This window comes from Dermacentor albipictus, chromosome 1, assembly GCF_038994185.2.
Source record: "Dermacentor albipictus isolate Rhodes 1998 colony chromosome 1, USDA_Dalb.pri_finalv2, whole genome shotgun sequence".
Taxonomy (NCBI): domain Eukaryota; kingdom Metazoa; phylum Arthropoda; class Arachnida; order Ixodida; family Ixodidae; genus Dermacentor; species Dermacentor albipictus.
The window spans coordinates 300,761,705-300,780,721 of NC_091821.1; the positions used below are offsets into that span (position 1 = coordinate 300,761,705).

General features: G+C 45.3%; 1 protein-coding gene across 1 annotated transcript in view; it reads right to left on the minus strand.

Moving 5' to 3' along the window:
- The window catches only part of LOC135921240 (secretin receptor-like), a 323,541-nt gene that overhangs the window by 298,521 nt on the left and 6,003 nt on the right, over positions 1-19,017 (minus strand). Inside the window, exon 3 of the mRNA XM_070531477.1 lies at positions 8,176-8,286. Coding sequence (XP_070387578.1) covers positions 8,176-8,286 — 111 coding nt within the window. The remainder of the gene's footprint in view (positions 1-8,175; positions 8,287-19,017) is intronic.

A 19,017-nucleotide genomic window follows, 5' to 3' on the forward strand; every position in this document is an offset into this window, starting at 1 on the left:
TGTAGACGACGTAATGATGTATGAAATGTTTTACTGTGCCACGAAACATTGCCAGCAGTCTGTCAACATCGGAAGAATTACTACATGATAAGAAGTCGTCAAACGATGAAGCAAGCATGTGAATAATAGCATTGTCGTCGGCACGGGAAAAATCAGGATGGCTTCTCAGGCGCGCATGCGACATTAAGCGTAACCAAAGCAGCTTTGTGAACAGATAGTCCATCGAAGACACTGCAGCTATAACGATTTTGTGCTAGTTGGACGTCTATGGATATGAGGCCCAGGTTCGAGATTTCGCGGGTAGGCGTGGTCATGGTTTGAGCAAATAATGCTAATGAGCGAATCGCGCAAAGCTGACCGAACCCACAGCTGATCCACGTGATGATTTGCAAATAATTACGGCCAATTCCTATCCATATTGATTCAGAGTGGGGTACTAAATGACTATTCGAACGGGCGCCGGTAAGACAACGCAGACATATTAGGAATCGCTGAACCGCCACCACGATTACCCTAATGACGGCAATACTCCGAAACATGGCCGGAAATTGCGTACAAGGTACCGCCATATGATGTGAAGTATGTTCCTGATAAGAATATGAACGAAAACGTAAAATCGATGATAAAAGGGAAGCACTATAAGGTCATGGTGGTGTTTGTGGAGCCTCTGGATATTAAGATTATAAAAAAGGCAGACGAATTGTCCTTGAGACGTTTTTGTACGTTCACACGATGAAATGGGCGAATCTGTGTTGAACACTCATGCTAATAAGTAGGTGCTTAAATTAAGAAACTATCTAATACTCAGAGGTTGGATTGCACAACATTTTGACTAGACACACAGAAGAGAAACACACACCACAGACCACTACTTTCCATTTGATTTCATTGTCAGTGGAATAAATACAGGAGGATACTCAAAAGGTGGGAGCGACAAAAAATTTGTACATACAGGGCCATCCACTAATGCCAAGCCGGCTTTGTCACCTGATCATTCTTGCAGCACTCAATATCGCAAAAACAGAACGAGGATACAAAATGTCAGATTACCCCGTGAGGAAATCTATTTTGTTTGCACTAAGGGAGACAGATGGCATGTCCACGCACATTCTTCACACACGCGCAATCTGAGCGGCTTCGATTAACTCTCTCGTCATTTGGCTGCTATCTTTACTTACAGTCTTGCATTTCTTAAAGAATGGCCGACATCCGCAATCTCTACAATGTATCCCAAGGTGTTCGGCGACTACCTTTGAAACGTTATAATCATGCTGCTTTAATCTTTCGTTCAGACATCGTCCATTCTGTGCGAGGTTTTCTGCCGCACTGATGTGGAATAGAATATACCACTCCCTCAGCGCAGTCAACGAACTTCTTTCTGTGTTGTGTTTCTCAGCCTCTTTTATGTTTGGCACCTAGGTTTACTTTCACAGACATGCTCAGCAATTTTTCCGGTGCTGAAAACACCACTTTATCATTGCATCTTTCAACAATTTTCTTTACACGGCGCGCGATCGAATGAATGTACGGCATCACCACTATTTTTTCACGTGTCCTTGCACTGCAAGGCTCCTTCCCAGATAATGGTGCCCTGGTTCCAATTTCCTTCAGCAGTGATTGTGCCACAGATACTAATAGATGGAAAGGATAACCTGCCGCAGTGAGCCTGCGTTTTTGCTCCCGAAAGCTGTCAGCAATGCTAGGATGGCATGATTTCCGCAACGCGTTTTTATAGCAAATCGCACAAAGAACTGCTTGACGCCATAGGAGCCCTTTCAACGAAAATCGACAATCGCCACTCAGAGGTGATGCATGCATTTGCTGAGCTAAAAGAAAACCAAGAGGAACTTTCACATACAGTCGCAGATCTTGCATGCATATTGGCAAATCTTGAATCAACTGTCGAATGTCTTGAAACAGCGCTACATACAGCAGATATCAGTAGTTCTGTTGCCCAGGCCGTTAAGTCTGAAAGTATTGCGTTGGCCTCGCGTCTTGATGATCTAGAGGATAGGTCACGGCGACATAATTTACTGTTTTTTGGAATCCCGGACGGTGTTTCCGAGACTTGGACACAATCGGAAGAGCATATCTGTGAGCTTCTCTCACGCCATTTAAATTTGCGTATTACAGATGGCATGGTGGAGAGAGCACATAGGCTCGGTGCTTATGTTGCAAATAAGACACGCCCAATCATCGTGAAGTTTTCTTCCTTCAAAACCAAAGAAAGTATTCTCTCACAGAAATCTAAATTGAAAATTACAGGTGTTTCCATTAGCAAAGACTTGCTAATGACACGAAAAAAAACTTCTCGAATTCGGCAAGTCTAGCGGCCAGCCTTTTTCACTTCGTTTTAATAAACTAGTCATTAACAATAAAGCCTACATATACAGCGCAGTCACTGACACTGTTTGTGAACTGGTATCCCCTGGAGAGGCGCGTGCAGCTCCCATTCGCAAAGCACCTGCTAACCCAGCGCATGACAGATCGGCGTAGCTATCTCCCCTATCTGCAGATGGTGCTTCAATCTTTTTCACCAATGCACGCAGTATTCTCAATAAACGAACAACTTTATCATCTCGCATTGACGCATGCTCAGCTGACATAGTTGTCGTTTCAGAAACCTGGCTTTCGGCAAAAATAAGAAACGCTGAGATTTTCTAATGTGAAATAAGCTACAATATCTACCGGTACGACCGTGATGTTCGTGCTGGCGGGGGTGTTTTAATTGCTGTGAATGATGAACTTTCTTCATCCAATGTTCCAGTAGTGTCTGCTTTAGAACTTGTGTGCGTACGTGTTGTTATTGATAATCGTGACTGCATTTTTTGCGCTTGCTATAGACCCGTAACAGCACCAAAATCTTTTTGCGATGATTTACATGATGTTCTCAACAATCTAACTGTTCGGTACCCTACGTCACCTTTGTTTATTCTGAGGGACTTCAATTTTCCTAATATTTTGTGGAGAAGTGATTTCGGGTTCCATACCCTGGCAAAAAGCTCATCCGAGGATGCACAATTTCTGAATATCTGTTCAGACTTTAACTTGTCACAGTTAGTACATGAACCCACCCGTAAAACTTCTACGTCATCTAACATCCTGGACCTTATTTTCACCACTGTGCCTGACCTTGTTTGTAAACTAACTTACCTCCAAGGCGTAAGTGATCACTCCATTATTAATTTCACGTTGAAAATGCATGTATCTACCAAGAGACGATCTAAAATTATTGTTTACTATAACCCCGCTGACATACCCTCAATGACCAGTGAACTGGAAACGTATACCAGCAGTTACCTTATCAAATTCGATGAACGATCTGTCGAAGAAAACTGGCAGCTCTACAAAAATAAATTGCTCGACTTAATTAACCGATATGTACCTCGAAGGCAGATTCCTTTTGACTCACGCTCACCTTGGTTCAATAATTATCTTAAGCGACTTCGCAACAAAAAGAAACGTATCTTCCGTCGTGCCAGAGAAACCAATCTTGCCGATCGCTGGGATGCTTACCATCGTGCAGAAGCCGAGTACATTTATGCGGCTAGCAATGCCCAAAAAAACCTATTTTAATGTCACATTGCCATCCCTCTTACTAACTAACCCACGTAAATTCTGGAGTATTGTTGGCGACAAGAAAGCTGACTCCATTCATTTAGTTCATGTAGATGGCAGTGATGTTGACGAAAACCAGTGTTGCACCGTGTTAAATGAAGTGTTTACCTCATTCTTTTGTGATGATAACTTTGCCGATTTACCAAATATACCTGATTCCTTCTTCTGTGCTATGGATCCCATATTATTTGATTGGGTCGGTGTTAACCGTTTGATTGATAATCCAAAGATCTCAGCTTCTGCAGGTCCTGATCTTATTATTTCAAAAATATTAAAATGTACTGCATTGTTTTCATCTATTATTCTATCTAAACTGTATACTCAGTCAGTACAGTGCTTCCTTCATCGCTTCCTTCAGACTAGAAAACGGCGAGGGTGGTTCCAGTCCATAAATCAGGTAACGCATTATGTCCCGAGAACTACTGACCCATCTCATTAACCAGCATTCCATGCAAACTCTTAGAACACCTAATCTATTCTCACCTCATCGATTTCCTGGAAAGCAACTCGTTCTTTCATCCATCTCAATACGGTTTTAGAAAAACTTTTTCATGCGATACTCAACTTCTTTGCTTCATAACGATTTGTTTGCCGCCTTAGATCAAGGATTCGATATTGACTGTATTTTGCTAGGTTTTGCCAAAGCTTTCGATACCGTATGTCATAACCTACTTATCCATAAACTTAATCAGCTTAATATTGACCCAAATGTGTTGACTTGGATTAAACAGTTTCTTTCTAATCGAACTCAGTATGTCACAACCAATAACTCTTCATCTGCATTGCTAACAGTTACATCCGGAGAGCCACAAGGCTCCGTCTTGGGGCCTCTACTCTTCTTGATTTATATTAATGATCTCCCTAACTGTGTAAAGTCATCAATTATATTAGTCCGCAGACGATTGCGTAATATGCCGAAAGATTACTAACCCTGATGATTCAGATAAACTGCAAGGAGATCTTCACAACATATCACTCTGGTCTAAAAAATGGCTCATGAAACTCAACGCTAACAAGTGTAAATCAATGCGCATATCACGTAAAACCAGCAATAGCAATCAGTGTCGATATGTACTGAATGACACTTCATTAGCATCCGTTAACGCTCACAAATATCTTGGCCTTCACATAACTAATGATCTTTCATGGAATTTGCATACTAATTATATTACTGCTAATGCTAATCGTATGTTAGGATATCTTCGTCGTAACTTTTCCACCGTTTCTACTTCGGTAAAATTGACGCTCGACAAAACCCTAGTTCGCTCAAAACTTGAATACGCATCTGCCATTTGGGATAACAGCCAAGCATCACTAACCGTAACGCTTGAAGGAATTCAAAATCGACCAGCTGGCTTTATTTTATCTAACTATTTGCGCCATACCAGTGTTACATGTATGAAAATAACCCAGAATCTGCCAGATCTTTCTTTACGCCGCAAATGTGCTCGCCTTTGCCTATTTCACAAGGTTTATCACTCAAACCAGGTGCTCAAGAATCAACTTATCACCCCACCTTCCTACACTTCATCCCGTTCAGACCACAGATATAAAGTTGCCGTCCCATCCACACGAACGAACAAGTATCACGATTCTTTTTTACCCCGCACAAGTGTCGACTGGAACCACCTTCCTGCTTCCATCGTTCAGATCACAGATGTCACTTCGTTCAAAACAGCAGTCTACCACGCTATCGCTTAACGTTGCCTGCATACCATTGTCTGCATATTACATTGATTTCTATGTACCACTCCTTTCTGTAGTGCCTTATATAGGGCCTTGAAAGTATGTATAATAAATAAATAAATAAATAAATAAATAAATAAATAAATAAATAAATAAATAAATAAATAAATAAATAACAAGACTTAACGCATCCTCGCCACGGAACTCCGCAGCGGACGTCTCACCCAGCGTGGGACCATGCTTCCAGTGAAAGGCACCGCGTTTGCAGCTGCAATTCCGACTACGCATACCCATTTCATTGCTCTACCTCAGCCGCAAGACCCCGGCAAGTTCACTAGCCTCTATAATGTTGACGTAGAAGAATGGAACGTAGAAGATGTATGAGTGCGTCAGCAAGGGGAGCAGGTGGAATCCGACCATAATGCTGGCTAATATCGTGTTCTACCTCGAGGGAACACCGCGAACGTGGTTTTACACAAACGATGAAGAGCTAACCATCTGGGACTGGTACAAAGAAAAGCTTTCCGACGTTTTTGCAACCCGACCGGTCAACAACTAGGCGCCAAGCAACAACTCGCCACGCATGCCCAAACTGTTACCGACTCGTATGTCTCTTACATTCAGGACGTCCAAGACCCCTGTCATAAAATCGACGCGTCCGTGCCAGAGGCGGACAAGGTTGCGCACATTATCAAACGCATCGCGGACTACGCATTCTACCTGCTGGTCTTAAGAAACTTCTGTTAACACCATCATGAAGGAATGCCGTCGTTTCGAGCAGGCGAAGGGTCGCCGTATATACAATCAATTTACACGCACGACTTCCAAATACTGAAGCGACCTCTTCCTGTACTGACCCCACCGACCAATCTAGCTCGCCATCACTAAGCGAAAACGTGACCCGAATTGTACGCCGCGAACTCGAAGCAGCGTTTTCTGCCTCGCCTCAAGAGACGTATTGGAACAACACTGCTGAGACGATATCGCTGATCCAGTCTGTGGTTCTCCAGGATATCGCCAATATGGGTTTTCCAAGTTCCTGCTCTTTGAGTCGCCCTGACACCCGCCCTGCTCCTATGCCTCGGTCCTATTGCAGTCCACCTCGCAGTGTTCGTTATCCATACAATACTAGCAATCCATCGGACTGGCGTGCACCTAACGACAGGCCGATCTGTTTCTGCTGCGGCAGAATCGGTCACGTTTCCCGTCACTGCCGGATCCATTGGCCGTCTCCTCCTCGAAAGACCTTCTGCAATTCATGTTCACCCGAAAGTTCTTAGCCCAGTCGCTTCTACGACGCCTCCGACGACACTAGCTCCACTCGCCGCTGTACTCCCTCGCCTCAACGTCGCCAACCACGTCAGCCCCAGCTTCACCCCTCGCCATGGCCGACCTACGCAGGACCGTCTCAGCAAGAAAACTAGGCAATTCGGCACCTCGAGGTGGTGCTGCAATGTCGGATTTGCCGCAAAATTCTCATTTGACGCTGTTTACGAGATATACCCTTCAGATATACCCTTCATGACGTCCAAGTTGATGGCACACCCGTCACAGCAGTATTAGATACCGGAGCACACATGTCGATTATGACCAGCCACCTACGCCGCCATTTAAAGAAAATTGTAACGTTTGCCGTTACTCGGTTCGTACGAATTGCCTACGGTAGCACAGTGACCGCGGTCGGAATGTGTACTGCACATGTGAGCATTTCCGGCTGCCATAGTGCCGTCCTTTAACTGTGCTTTACCAACGTCCCCATGGCATCATACTAGGCCTAGGCTTTCTCTGTGCCCATTCAGCACTCATTGATTATTCCACAAGTACTGTGCGTCTTGACTTGCCTCTACTGGACTTCCCTCCGACAACACGCGAAATTCGCCTAAGACCGAGTGATTTTGTTCACGTTTCACCACAGGCCTTGACATACATCGAAACGTCGCGTTCAACGCCAGTTCCCGATGGTGATTGCATCTATGCTCCCATAACTGCCATCGTTCTCACGCACAACGTTACGGTCCCGCATATATAACTGAAGGTCACAGAAAATCACAAGTATCTCCCTGTGGTGGATTTCGGGTTCGCTAAGCAAATTCTGCCTGAAAATATCACCCTGGCTACGATCACTGCTTTCGAAGTTAGCTGCGTTGAGACTTTTGCCGTCTACGCTTCCTGTGAGCCTTTCCGGTCTGCCTAATGTACTGACAACCACATTAGGAAAATGACCGTCCCGACTGGCACTACTGCCGAGGCTGAACAGCTCTGCAGTCTATTGCTTTCCTACAAGCACATATTTGACCTGAACAACCGACCTTAGCGACCTTACCCAGTTTCAGGTTCGGAACATAACGTCATCAAAACGGAAGTAGACAAGATGCTAGCGAAAGACATATTTGAGCCATCGTCAAGTCCCTGGGCGTCATCTGTTGTGTTGGTCAAAAAGAAGGACGGCGCATGGAGATTCTGCGTCGATTACCCCGCATCTTCACCAAAATGTCACGGGTATAAAACGATTTACACGATGTATTAACGAGGCGTACACAAACAGCAGCTCAGAATCCCGAGAGGCTGTTGCGACTTCGTCGTCTGCAGCATCACGGATATTGTCCTCTTTTCCCACCGTAACATATCAATTCAACTCTAAACGCATTATCGTCGGCAGTCATCGTGAGATGGGTTCTGCCGAACCTTTTGCGTGAGGGCGGAATCATTACAGGTAAAATACTTGGCGTAAGCAAGCCCTGGACTCAGTGCAGGCTTACGCACCAGCGGAGTGGCATTGTGCGTGCGCGCGTCTACGTAGCCTCCTTCTAGTTCAATGCTCAGTTCTGCAGCAAAGTGTACCCTACGCCGAGCGATAAGTAGCATACTTACGGCTCGTATCGAAGCCGTGCAGGTATGCCGGGCAAGGTACCCGGGCCGTTGTGTTTGCCGGCACGCTGTCCCAGCAAAGGATGCCGTCCCACACCCGCGGGCAAAGGCTCCCTGCAGCGTAAGAGAAAATTCTGTTCTCAACAAGAAGAAAAAACAGGCTTATTATTAAACCATTCCCATCTTTTTGTTTAGTGTTTGCTTCTTACTCTGCATTTCTTTTATTATTTGAGTATGTAATTATGCATTAAAGGGCCCTGGCTTCTTTCCAAGGTCCATCGTAGAATTCATCAGGAAAGGGCCGCAGTGGTTCACGTGAGCAAAACGCTATTTTGTAAATTAAACCTCCCAAGCTGAATATCACTGTGCGCACGAAGAGCGAATTCGATGCTACTAAACTAATGTGTCCACGGTTCCTGGAATTGTCAGTTTCCGGTGAATGATTAACCTTGGCGCGAGCCGGGAGCATGGCCACGCACTGGCACTTGCCGCCGTGGTCCAGCAGTCACCCGTTGATCGTTCTCGGCGTTGACTTATGAAGCCACGCTTGCTCCGAGATCCACAGAAGATTACGTGACCAGTCCAACACCAACGTCCGCGCATCATTATCATTGGGATGCGGCTGCTGATTCGTTATTCGCATTAGCAATAGCGACATCTGGACTGGCGATCCCGACAATATTCAAAACCAGTTTTACCCTATTTATCAGGAAATACTACTGAAATTAGCGAGAGAAAACAGGTTTGTTACTCCTCAGTGTTCTGTGTTGTAGAAACATGACAGCAAATATAAATGAGTCAGAAAAACAAGTTCAGCGTTCCTGTGTGCACTGACAAATGTTACATTGTCGTGGAGGTCCACTGAGAGTTTTTTCCAAGTAATGGGTCATTAACCCTTGCGATGGTGCACCTTCCCTCAAACTGCAATCTCTAAAGAACAGCACAGTCCGCCACTTTAAACGCAGCAGCCCAGTCCTTGTTTAATGACCAGCCAGAGTTCGCACAGAGACGAAAAAGATGTAGATAATAAGATCTGTCATCAGCATGATAATGATCATCATCATCATCATCAGCCTGGTTACGCTCACTGCAGGGCAAAGGCCTCTCCCATACTTCTTTAACAACCCCGGTAATGTACTAATTGTAGCCATGTCATCCCTGTAAACTTCTTAATCTCATTCACCCACCTAACTTTCTGCCGCCCGCTGCTACGCTTCCCTTCCCTTGGAATCCAGTCCGTAACGCTTAATGACCATCGGTTATCTTCCCTCCTCATTACATGTCCTGCCCATGCCCCTTTCTTTTTCTTGATTTCACTAAGATGTCATTAACTCGCGTTTTTTCTGTCACCCAATCTGCTCTTTTCTTATCCCTTAACGTTACACCCATCATTCTTCTTTCCATAGCTCATTGCGTCGTCCTCAATTTAAGCAGAACCATCTTCGTAAGCCTCCAGGTTTCTGCCCCCTAGGTGAGTACTGGTAAGACACAGCTCTTATGCACTTTTCTCTTGAGGGATAATGGGAACCTGCTGTTCATGATCTGAGAATGCCTGCCAAACGCACCCCAGCCCATTCTTATTCTTAATAAGATCATAATAAGATCTAATAAGATCTGTACGTACGCGCCATCATTGAGTTTTTAACTAGACTATTTTATCACGTGTCAATCATGTTTTACACTGAGGTAATAGGTGAGTGTTTCTTTGCAGCGTTGCATATTTTGATGCAACGACAGCTTCACTACCTTCACTACATCAAAATAAAATGTCTCAACTCGCTCATTAGCGCCAACGTAATTTTCTGGAAATGTCTTGTTGCACAACGAGAGAGGGTACATCAGCTACTTGAGCATATTTTCACAGTTAATCCACGACCAATAGAACGCAACGGAGAAGCAGGAGGAAAGACAACCGAAAGTCACTGAACGCCTATTGTCCACGATTTCAAATTCAGCCTCGCTAAAGCATGAAGTGGGTTCAATGCTAGACCTGCACAGAACTCTTTTCATAGGATTTCTTTTGCTGTAGCTCTGCTGTGCTCTACACGACATGAAAGTGACATCCGTCCGCACTTCATAGCGTGCAAGCACAGCACTCTGTTTACCTAGACCTTCGGCGGAGTGCTCCTACAGCCGGAGCAGTTATGTGTCGAGACAATCTATTCACGTCATACATTACCACAGATCATCATCATCATATATTTATGTCCACTGCCAGGATGAAGGCATCTCCCAGTGATTTCCAATTACTACTGTCTCGAGCTAGGCGATTCGAACGAACTTGTTAACGAAGTTAAGTTCAAACGAACTTGCGCCTTAAATTTTCGCAATTTCGTCACCTCACCTAATTTTATACCATCCCATACCTTCCCTTCCTTTGGAATCTATTCTGTAGCTCTAATGGTCCACCAGATATCCACCGTACGCCTTCAATGACCTGCCCACCTCCATTTCTTTCTTTTAATGTCGACTAGAATATGGGTTATCTCCGTTTCCTCCATGATCCCACCTCTCTCTTCCTGCCTTTTAACGTTAGGCCTCACATTTCTCTTTACATCACTATTTGTGTGGTTCTTACCATGTTCTCGAGCTTCTTTGTTAACGTCCAAGTTTCTGCACGATAATATAGACCTATTCGGCACGTTTTAGGGATGCAATCGAACATTTTGCTTTTCTGCCACAACGATGACCACGGAGTCATTGTCGACCGTCGTTAACAGTAATCGTTGTCTCTCTGCCAAAGGGATTCGTAGTCTCCCCACGTTCACTGTCAGTCTCGTTGCGCCAATGACAACCTGAAATGCCTCTTTCCATCCCAAAGACACCAAAGAAGGGTGAAAGGCGTATTTCTTTGCATTAGGGCAAGTAAATTGGTCTTATTTGAAGGCTTCCTTCTTTCACGAAGTGCACATATACATTGATGTTTCTTCCATTGAGACCAGCTCCACCTACACAATGGTTATTTCAGGAAGAACAATCAGCATTATATAGAGTATTTCTCTTTGCAAAAGGATAGACAGTTGGGCGAGTTGGTACGGTAACATGATTTTGGCTTCTAGCGCGAATTGAAACACGGACACAGAAAGGAGCAGACAGGACGAGCGCTAACTCTCAGCTAAATTTTTATTGAAACGAAGAACATATATAAAGGTGATTGCAAAAACCGTAGCATCAGAACATGACAATGTAAAAGTATCAGTTAAACATGTCAGTGGGTATGGAAGTCAAAGAACAAAAATTATTTCAGAATAGTACACGTATTGCGAAGGTACTGGAATTCGCAATCTAACAGAGACAACGAAGCATGACTGACGCAAGTGTCTCCTAATCTTTTAATGTGGAAAGCCTCGATAATTTCCCTCGTGGTTTGGCATCTGTGTCTAGAAAGAATTTTTGTGTCTTCAAAGAAAGGTTTGCATCCACAATCGAAACAATGTGCAGCTAAATGTGATGCGTTAGGGTTGTTTAGTGAATGTTTGTGTTCTTTTAGTCTAATGTTAATGCATCTACCACTCTGTCCAATGTAAGCTTTCCCACACTTGAGTGAAATCTGATAAACTACGCCTGTGTTGCAAGGCACTAAAGGGGACACATGACTTCCATACCCACTGACATGTTTAACTGATACTTTTACATTGTCATGTTCTGATGCTACGGTTTTTGCAATCACCTTTATATATGTTCTTTGTTTCAATAAAAATTTAGTTGAGAGTTAGCGCTCGTCTTGTCTGCTCCTTTCTGTGTCCGTGTTTCACTTCACGCTAGAAGCCAAAATCATATTTCTCTTTGACCAGTTCGGAGTGGCTTGCTTTCCAAGACAACGTACATTATGTTGAAAGACAACCAGCTAATCGGTGGGCATTATCAGTTTATCAGTGGGCATTATCACTAAGGCAGCCCTACAATCTCCTGTCTACAACTACTGTCGGAGATAACGAGAAATGCACATGATCGCGAAACGCCTCTAGTGATTGCCAGGTTGCTGCAATGCCTCCAACAGAAACCGCGCCGTTCAAGATGCTAAATGAAAGAACAAGTTTCATTTTTATACCAATAGGTACAGCCCAGCGCCTAAGCAAGCTAGCGCATTTTTTAGCCTTACAGTGATGGCACGCTTGCCTCGCCATGGGACCTCTCTATGCTACTGCGCCTGTCTCCCCCAAAGTGAGGATGCAGTACTTTGTCGGCTACGTTTGGGCGTTTTATTCGCCAATAGATACTCATCCTTTATTTAAGTGATCATTACCGCCTAATGGAATGTCTGCGAAAACATTAAGCTGGAACAACCGGTCTCACGATGCCTATCGACCGTAATGCGATTAGCGCTGCAGCAGTCCAGCGACTTCGACGACATCACGAGTGCCGCTTGACCAAGTTAGAATGACGATAATGAAACGATCACGATAGCATCATGACGACGGTATGAAAACAAATGCCTGACCACGAATACATAACAACGACGCAATGACGACGATTTGACGGCAACGATATGAATATAATTGAATGATCACTCGATGAATAAGCACTGGACTTACCTCTTAGTCATTTCGTCTCCTTTTTTCTTCTCTTGGTACAGCGTAGCCAACTGAGCTACGTCATGATTAGCCTCTCTAAATTTCAGCGATGGTGTCTGTCTCTCTTCGGCCGTGGCTGTACGCGGAGGTTGTATGTAATCGAACCTGATAAAAATTCTTACGGAGGAACTATAGGTGTTAGCAAGCCAGGCAGACACTCAGGTAGTCACCGATATTGCTGACACACTTCACAGATGGCGAGATATGAACAAATGTTACTATGGTACTCCGATCCTCAAGAACGTCCTTTGGCTCGCAAAGTCTGGCTCTCTTGCTGATGTGCCCTCCTTCAGAGGTTTCATGGTGTCGTTGCTGGATTTGCGAACGTTGATGTCTGTGTATCAGAGGGACCAGTTTTGTTCCTGCGACTTGGTTTTAAGACATGCAGTGGCGACGGTAGTGTGCACGTATTCCTTAAGGGCTAGGAGCGCGCACCTACTTTTGTAGTATAGGGGCGCTATAACGTAAAACTATTCCAAGCTTTTCTATTCCAATTCTGCTATGAGCCCTCTACCATTGGCCAAAACTTTTTTCGACCACCCCCCATTTCACCTGTCTGTCACGCGACGTCACGAAAGCCGCGATACCTCCCCATCTCATATGATGTTTACACACTGATTACGCATGATTTGAAAGAAAAAACAAAAACAGTTGTTTCTGATTCGACCCCTTTTCGCCATTAGCCCTCGGCTATTAGTAAAAAGTTTTCGGGCTCCACCCACTTCACCTGCTTGTCACGCGACGTCACAAAACCGCACAAACTCACCGCGTCAAAGTGACATGTACGCGATAAAGATGCATTAATATGCCGAACAAAACTAAATTTTCTTCGGAATAGCCGCAGGCTGCCCCGTTCCGAAAGGAATAAAAGGTGGCTGCCGCCAATCACTGAGACGCTGGCAACTCGCACCTGCCGGAGAGCATGGGTGTATTTGCGTAAAATAAAAGTTCTCGCGTGGCCGTGTAATGTTGTCGAGCACTTTCGGCACGCTTACCACCTCATTCTGCCAACTCTTCTTTGCCGAGGGTCAGTTTTAGCGTCATTCTTAAGCTTCCGTTGCATGCCACCGCGATTTTCGACCAGCCATCACAAGCTAAGTAAGGGAAAGCCGACCAATCGCAGACACGGGCACCAGCCTCTTCATCCGGTTATTGATTTTCACTGCACTGGCTCTGGCCCCAGCAAAGACTACATAGATAGACTCGATCACCTTAAAGAAACGCTATCAAACAGGAACCACCCAAACAGTGACCTTCAAACAGCTTACATCGCTGCAACCAAACTTGATCGAGCCGAGGTCCTCAAGCCCCGCCCGAAGATCACAAGAACAACAACGCCTCTTCTTACTACTAAATTCTCAAACGCACTCCCAAACGTGAATAACATCCTAAGTAAATACTACCCGATTCTCACCAGCAACCAGAAACTTAAGAAGATTTTTCCCGACCCTCCCAGAGTAGCCTACAGACGCAACACTAATTTTAAAGATGTTCTTGTGCACGCCAAACTACAGAAAAAGAAGAAGTTGGGAACCAATCCCTGTGGTCGCCCCAGGTGCTCTACATGCAAACACATTCAATCCACTACTACAGTAAAAAGTACAGCGTCGAATTACACACACAAAGTAACTTCGGCTTTCACCTGCACATCAAGCAATGTAGTCTACTGTCTAGAATGCGCCGCTTGTAGCAAACAATACATAGGTGAGACCGGACAACAAATCAATACAAGACTCAATGGTCACCGCGCGGACACAAAACACAATTTACCCAAAGCAGTAGCCAGCCACTTTAATGAACATGGACATATGTTTGACAAAGCAAGGCTCTATATACTACAAACAAATTTCCGTTCCCCTCGCGAAAGGAAGTACACGGAATCATACCTCATACACAAGTTTAATTGCCTACACCCGACAGGAATTAATTTGGCACGCGGCAACTTAGAATCTTTAAAAGCTGTAACTTAAATCTGAAACTCTCATATCATCAACCAATACACAAAACACATTAGGCCACCAGCCAACTTTAATTCTTAACCTCACCTACTCTTTCATTTCGGAGGAAAAGAGGGGGGGGAGAGGGGGAGAGAGGAAGAAGAGAAAAGGAGAAAGAGAAAAAAAAATACCTGCTTACTACTCAATTTAATGTACTCTTTCAGGATTTTACGTCTATACCAAGTGTACGATCCCCTTCTTCCATGTACACTTGCCCGCGCCCGCTTCTGCACGCGTCGCCCTCCTGTTTGCTATACCGATTTCGCCCCCCCCCTTCCCCCTTACCCCCTTTTTAGTCCTTTTTTTTTTTGAAACCCCCTCGACAACACATTCCGAAGTCAATATGCCTTTTTCGGCGCCTCAACCATCGCCTTCTGGATGCCGCCGTAACGACACCTACGTTAAGCGCGTGGGGCAGTGCCCCTTGAAAGACCATGCCGCTGCCTTTCATTCACCCCACACACTGCACCGCAGACTCCCCGTCGCCACCTTAACTATTTCAAAATTACTCGACCTATTGCTTGACCGGCCGTTCTAATGCCACAAAAACATGCCGCCAACGACTCCCTCGGATTACCTCCTAACCGTTCGCATCCCCAACACGCTCCCAAGCCCCCATATTTCTTAAAGATTTCATTTTTCTCTTTCTTTTTCTTTCACTCCCCCCCCCCTTTGTTGTGTCTTGGTACGGCCCTGGCACCCCCCTGCTTTTTTTTTCCCCTTTTTTCTGCTTCTATTTCTTTTCTTTCCTCCCCGCGTGCCCACTCTCACGCTCTTGTCCCTTCGTCTTGAGAATGAGGCTCACAGACGTCGGACGACAGCGCCTGTTCCCTCTTGTAATCTCTCTCTTTAAAACCAGCCGCCAGCAACAACACCCGCACGTGACGTCACTGCACTAACCCTTTAAAACTAACACGCCGAGGATGACGAGGCCGCCTTTGACGAAGATAGGTCCACCTATCGAAACGTTGGCCAGCCTGTCTGAGGCACTTCAACCCTGTTTTAAAAAAGTTTATACCACAGTGTGCCATTCCATCTGCCAGCCCCTTTCTTGTTTTTGGACCTCCATTTGAGCGTTCTCCTCGCCTCTTGCCAGCCAATTAGATACGACAAGCCGCTCAGTGTAGGCAATGTTATTCGTTTTTCAAGTAAACAAAAGTGACCTCCTATGAAGGAGGAGAGCGTTTGATTGGTCTGTTCAGACAACCCTGCGGGTGACCGCCCGGTACTTGCGTCGGTGGTAACACAAATGTGACGTCAGGAGATTGGAATAGAAACATACTGGAATAGTTTTACGTTATAGGGCGCTAGGTGTGCCATTGCCGTTGCTAAGCTTCTTTTGGCCATAAAACAAGTCCGGCTGCGAAACGAAGACACTGTTATGATCCTTACTGCGTGGCACAGGCAGTCATTCTTCGTTATCCTAAAAGATCGTCAACTATATGCCGCATAGATTGAAACTGTGTTCTTCCAATGTAAATGCATAAGGGGTTGTTTAGTGAACGTATATACGAGGGTGGAAGTATCGGTGAAAACAGTAAATTTACGCCCAAAGCTGTAGCGTCTCAACTAGTTGCGCACAACTCAAACCACCGCCAGATATTCCACGTTGTAGTATAGTGGCGCTCGGTACTATAAATATTCAGGCCAGCGTGGACGATGGTACGTTCGAAATTGTTTAAATTGCGCTGAAGTTTAAGGATATACCAACGCCAACTGTTATGTCTTCAGTGTCCCCCGAAGGGGGACTCCGGAAGTTTGGACCTCCTGGGGTTCTTTAACGTGCATCAAAATCGAAGTACACGGCTGTCTTCGCATTTCGCCCCCATCCAAATGCGGCCGCCATGGCCATGATTCGATCCCGCGACATAGTGCTTAGCAGCCCAACACAATAACCACTAAGCGACCACGGATGTGAAACCATGCCCATGATCGACCGTGTTGTTCATATACGAAATTTTGTAGAGGCCAAACAGACACTTCTTCCCCTTATTAAGTCAAGAATCAGTCTTGTACTGGCTCGCAGGTACTTTTTCAAATTGCACATATGATCTTACTCGGTAACACAAACAACAAGCATATCGCCTGTATGAAGGGCAGACTTACGGTTCCTTTGACATGCGTAGTTCAAGGCCCACTGCAGCGTACTAAGTTCACGAACCGAAAGGCAAACAATGTTGAATTCACGCATTCCCACAAAATGAGGCATCCGCTCCTGCGCTTTTCTTCGGCGACACCGACGAGCCAGGAGCCATACCGCAAATGGCGTGGCAAGAACTTACCGCGAAGAAAGCGGGTTAACAGAAGGACTCGATTTTATTAGTCATAGCATAAGGAGCCAACAAACACTGACACCAAGGACAACATAGGGGAAATTACTTGTGCTTAATAAATGAAATAAAGAAACTATAAATTAATGAGGATGATAGTGGATGACAAAACAACCTGCCGCAGGTGGGGAACGATCCCATTAACAATGCGAACGTTTTGGGATCGTTACCCACCTACGGCAAGTTGTTTTTTGATGCACTTTCATTTCCTTTAATTTGTCATTTTTTATTTTATTTATTAAGCACAAGTAAGTTCACCTATGTTTTCCTTGGTGTCAATGTATGTTGGCTTCCTATGCTGTGGCAAGAACTTGGCTTTCGGGATCGCGTCAATTGCCTCAGCGATGCGAAGTAACGGGTAACGGGCTTCAATATCGAGGTCTCATGGTGGTTCACAAAGTACGAAATTCGCCTGGTGCCTGCATATCTGTATGCCGGTTGAGCACACCTGCAGGCACCCGACTGCATCCTGGGTAGCGCAATACCCTTGGCTGCATGGTGGGCGGAACTTGGCACTGGATGAGTGTCGGTCGTTGGGCGCCAGCATAACGACGAAACCTCAGAGATCGCTGATTGCGAGCTCGACGAAGTAAAAGTCTGGCCGCCGATGAGGCACTATACCAGCTGAAGTCCGTCAACACTGGTATGAGATTAGGCAGTCCTATGTGAACCAACGGCGTACCTGTGGTGCTCGTTTCGCCCACCCCCTCCTTTCTTTCTTTTCTTTTTCATTGCATGTGCGCTTGCGAGGCCATAAAGCTGGTTTGCCCATAGGACAAAACCATGGGGAGCTTTTGGAGGCAGGACTAACAAGTGGAAAGCATGAGTAGGTTTGAGCCTGCCATCTGCGACGTAGCGTTAGGCAGTCAACATTTTTAAGGTGATATTGCACTCAATCAAATTCAAGCCTGTTTCCAGAAGATTTACTGAAAGTAATAAAGCCAAAGTACATGGCATGCATGAAGCTGAAGTGGTTGGGAAGCTCCAACTTGGAGTAGGCGCAGACAGCGACGTGTACAGAGGGCGTTTGCGTTTTACAGAGGGCGTTTGTTTTTCATTAAACGGTTGTCGTAGGCAAATTATAGTTGTGCAAAAGCAGCGACAACAGATCCACGCAAGTTACCTCACAACCGGTACACGTAGCGTTCGTTGTTATTGCCCACCGCGATAACACTCGCTTCGCGGCGGACGCGAGTGCAACCGTGTTCGTCGAAAATATCATCGCCAACGGGCTTCGAGATACGTAGGTATGGTCGGACAGCAACACTATCTGGTAGTATTGCCGGGAATCAGTTTTTTCATCACGTGATCGCACTCTACACTGTCTTTGGTGGAGCCCGAGTGGCAACACGGGGCCTTCAGAAAGCCTATAAAAACACTACTCAAAGGACAAGTCGGCGACAGCTATTGTCACTGCAACATTCAGGCAAAAAATCATTACCGCGGAGATTTATTCGACTTGTGAAAATGGCTGAAAATGGCAGTCTGCCGAGCATTTATTTTTTGCGGACAGTCCTTAAGCAGTTTCCGCTAATGTCACCGCTTCGATTCGCGGCAAAATGAACAAACTAGGCAAAAACACCTGTGAGCCCGCGGCTGTTAAGCACATGTTCTTATTCGTAGTAACGATAGCCCTCTAAATTTTTTTTGAATCCCTGCCCAGATGCGCCAAAATCCAAAATACATGGCACCCAGATATCGCATGTGGTGCTCCCTGACCTTTATGCCTTCAAGAGCACGGACAACATTCGTAGTGTGCTGCTCCCAGCTGCTCTGACTTGTTTCAGCATCACTTTTTGTTAAGTTGCAGTTATTTGGACACCACATATGCCCGCTGATTCGCAGCAGCAGCGTCGAGAATAATACAGGGACCATTATCTAAACTCTAAGCACACCATACGATCTGTGATGAAAGTCTGGGAAAGTTGCTCCCGATAAGTAACC